The sequence below is a fragment of the Athene cunicularia genome (genome assembly GCF_003259725.1).
Source record: "Athene cunicularia isolate RWA chromosome 4 unlocalized genomic scaffold, athCun1 chr4_part1, whole genome shotgun sequence".
Lineage (NCBI taxonomy): Eukaryota > Metazoa > Chordata > Aves > Strigiformes > Strigidae > Athene > Athene cunicularia.
Genome location: NW_020799098.1, coordinates 27,820,703 through 27,824,716, shown reverse-complemented (window position 1 = coordinate 27,824,716; position 4,014 = coordinate 27,820,703). Strand labels below are relative to the sequence as shown.

General features: G+C 50.8%; 1 protein-coding gene across 1 annotated transcript in view; it reads left to right on the top strand.

The window, feature by feature from the left end:
• The first annotated feature begins 445 nt into the window (after nucleotides 1–445).
• Nucleotides 446–4,014, top strand: part of CORIN (corin, serine peptidase) — a 159,363-nt gene continuing 155,794 nt past the window's right edge. Inside the window, exon 1 of the mRNA XM_026846970.1 lies at nucleotides 446–514. Within this exon, the coding sequence (XP_026702771.1) occupies nucleotides 446–514 (69 nt within the window). The remainder of the gene's footprint in view (nucleotides 515–4,014) is intronic.

Below are 4,014 nucleotides of genomic sequence, written 5' to 3'. Positions count from 1 at the left end.
GCGGGGGCGCAGGAGCGCTGAGCTGCTGCCGGAGCGCCCGGAGAGGGGGCGCGGAGCTTCCCGCGCTGCCGCACCGGTCCGTGCGCCTCCGAAGTGGCACAGCAGCGGGTTTGACAGGTGTGTCATACGGCAGTGCGCCTCGGCGGTACCGGTGCTTCACTTAATTTATAATGCAGAATCCTTGGACGCATTTCATGGCAGACGATTAATTAATTAACCTTTAGTTTAAATTATTGGCAGTCTGGCCGAGATGGTGAGACTCTTAAGTGAAATCAAATATCTAGAGCTTTTAATGCATTCACGGAGTCTCTTGGGAAGGTTTAGCTTTCAGCGGTAAAAATATGGGAATGGATTTTTCCATATGGCCACTTATACCCTTCCTGTGTTCCTAAAAGATGGACCAGTCAGCAGGACTAAACTCTAATTCTTTAGTTTTGTTTTTGTAATGGATGCCTTAGTTGGAGACCTCCGCTACAAGCTTCCCGGGTACTGTGGCACCGACGGCGTCACTGAGGTAATCCAGACAGCCATACAGGAATAATACGAGGAATCGTAGAACCACTTTTCTTACATGTCTCTGTAAAAGTTGGTGACATCTCCCAAGTGTCTTGGCCATCAAGGTGCTGTAGGAAGCTGAGGGCTTCTCTGGGGCACAGGGGAATCCCCAACAATGTCCAGACCTCCTTCAGAAAGGAAACACTCCTGACTTTTTCTCTCCCCTTCATCAGCAATTTATCGGGTACCCCGACAGTCGGGATTTTCTGGCCATGGGGAAGCCTGGCCCTTCAGCCTGATGTGTAACTGCCACCCAACATGCATCACTAGCGAGGGTACCAGTACTCGTTTTCCTGAGCTCTTGGGGTGGTGAGCCAGGCAGCACTGCTTATGTGCCCCGATCCAAGGCATCTGCTTGTGCCCTGTTAGTATCCGATGGGACAGTCAGGAGAAAACATTGGTTTTCCTTAGTCTTTTGGAGCTGGGACTATAAGATACTGAAGAACGCACTCACTTCTCCAGAAATCTTTGCTGGCACTTGACTGTGTGCCTGTGGTAGGTAACTTGAGTGCGCAGTGAATCAAAAGTATAAGATGGTTTGATATGTGTTGCTGTTAGGTGTTCTATAAAATGTGCAATGCACACAGGGCAATCTAATGTATCTGTGTTATTGTTTAGCTGTTAATTATGTACTAGATGATGTCTGCAGATAGAAATGAAAGCCAGGACTGTTAACAGTGCCAGTAATTATTTAAAAATACGGGCTTACCTGAATGCCTGAATGTATGAGCTGCCTTTTTTTTATTTTGCTAAGCTGATGTACATGTTTGGGTCTTAGGACTGCGCTCCCTCGAGGACCATTTCTGTCCTGCCATGTATTGCCAGACACATAATTTCTTGTCATTACTTGCATGGCCAAGTGAGGAGTGCAGGCAGGGGCTGGGGTGAATAAGCATCCCCACAGAAATCTCATTTGGAAGGTCCTTCCAAGAGAAGGCAGAACAGGCAAGAGAACATTGGGAGGGTTGCACCCAGTGAAGAAACCCAGTGGCTCCTACTCTCACTGCTACTCAGCTGCTCTAATGAGCAAATGCTGAACTGTAAATAAGCCCTCTGGGCACAGTGGGAAGACAGTGCTTCCATTTGATGTGGCCTAGTGGCTGTTTGGGCTCTGTGAGCCTTTGCCACGCTGAAGCCCAGCAGATGCAGGCTATCCCAGTGCAACAGGCACAGTGTGAGCACTACAGGCATGTCTGTAAGAGGTGGAAGCTGTGGCTTTGACCCCACCTGGACTGGGAGGCTGTGGGTACCAGGTCATCTGCTTCAGGCTGAGCAGCACATGCTGTGAGGCTCTTGCACACAGTGGCACTACCTCCTGCTTGTGGTCAGATTTTAAAAGGTGGCAGCTACTGCTACATTGTGTGGGAAGAGACGAATCCTGTCAGTGTGTCAGGTATCCTTGGCAAGCGCTTGCAGGGCCAGATGAAGGCCTTGGTTCTGAATGCCAGACAGGGTTTGGCAGGGGCGGGTGTCAGGCCACTTGCAGCAGGGCAGTTCTAGGCTTGAACATGCAGCCTAGGCCCTTCCAAATGTGGCAGCCAGACACCTCCTGATTTTTAAATACCTTCAGGATGAAGCAGCTAAGCAGCAGGGCTGGAGGGGGACAGTCTGACTGCAGTTCCAAATACTGACATTTCTACTCTGTCCCAGCTGCCTCTCCTATCAAAAAGAAATGGATGTCATTAATGGCAGGCTGGGTAAGTACAGTTCTCCAGCACCAGGGGAGGAGTGGGGGTGATAACCCCTTGTGAAGTGATGGATTGTCACAGTAGGACAAACAAAGCTTAAATTCTCCTGGAAGAGATCTTCACACAGCCTCTGAAGACAGTGGCCAGACAGGCTCCAGCCTAACTACCCTCATTGCTTCTGGGTTTTTGATTCTAGTGACCCTCCACAGTCAATTTTTGTCATGTGAGGGTGTGCAGTTTCATCTGGAACTGTCCTGAGCCTTGGTGTGAGTTCTAGGGCATAAGAGTCTTCCACTTTCTGGGATCTGTAACTGGAGGATTTAATATGTGTGTGAGGTGGGTCCTCACTTCCTGAGAGGTTGCATCAGGAAAAACAGGGGAAAATGAGGGAAGGAAGAGTGCCTGGGCCTTGTCTAGATGGCTTGCCTCTTTGTCTCATGTCACAGCCTCTGTGTCCTCTAGCTGGCCTGGACTGCCCCCTCTCCCCGGGCTATGAGCAGTGGCATGGCGGGCAGAGGTGCGGGGTGAGCTGAGAAGCGCAAGTCAAGCCCAGCAGCTTGGCGAGCCATGGTCCATGGGGTTTCCCCACTACAGCCGCCTTTGCCCCGCTGTGCTGAGGGACAGGAAGGGGGGGATCGTTCATGGGTGCCTTTCACGGTTTGCAGCCCCATGACATAATAATATGATGCTAATCTCATCCCTTCCCTCTGTCCCCCGCCCCTCTATAAATAACTCTTGCTGGGCTGACCTGTCAGATTCCCCCTGCAGAGCAGATCCCCTGACCCGGGCAGCCTGCAGTGGAAAGTCTGAATGTAAAAAATACCGTAGTAAAAATAGAGCAGCCGGGTAGCCCCTCCAGCAGGTCCTAGCGCCGGGGCCCAGTGGCTCTCTGCTGCACCAGCCCTGCCAGTGTCGGCTCCCCTCGCACCATGGACACCCCTCGTGCTAACAAATGGCTCCCCTGGTGCAAAGGGCTTCCCTCCTGCTAACAGCTTCCCTCCCGCTGATGCTCCCCTCGAGTGAAGGGCTCCCCTTGTGCTCACGTCTCCCGCACACAGCACACCTGGCTGCGCCTCTGCCAGCACTCAGGCCCGGCCGGCCGGTCTGCACCACCACGGCACTGCGCAGCATCAGAGCTTCCCCGGCACCTGCATCGATGTATGCTTTAATACCCTAATGGTGAAGTCTATTCTCCTTTTTTTTAGCTGTCAGATGGAAGCATAATTCATTTCTGCTATTCTGCTGTGGAACAGATAGTTCCTTTCCAAGTAGTGTTTTTAATTTCAGCTTGTCTTTCTAATCAGCAAACATGAAAGAAATAGGGATAATGGTTTAATATCCCAAATGTAGAAATAATAATGAGACAACAATCAAACAAAAGCTTGCCATTTCAAAAAGAGATGAGTATCTTGATGCCTCTGATGTCTGAATTAGATTTCATCCTGCGCATACCTTGTGCAAAAGACTCTTCCCCTGAAGGGGCGGATTCTCCTCAGATGTGGTTTCAAGCCACTATAATTTAAAGCAATGCTTGTAACGATTTCTTTATGCATATGCCATTATTTCTGGTTGTTTTACCTGGAGGTTAGTCAGGGATAGATACCAGTTATCTGATTGCTGCTATGCTTTCTTCTTCTGGTGCATCCCTGTTGCAGTTCCTGGCCCTCAGCACCCACTGGATCATGGCTTTCCCTGGGTGTGGTGGTGGGGTGGCTTCAGCTCACAGCCAAGCACCCGCACGACTGCTTGCTCACCCCCCCCCCCCCCCCCC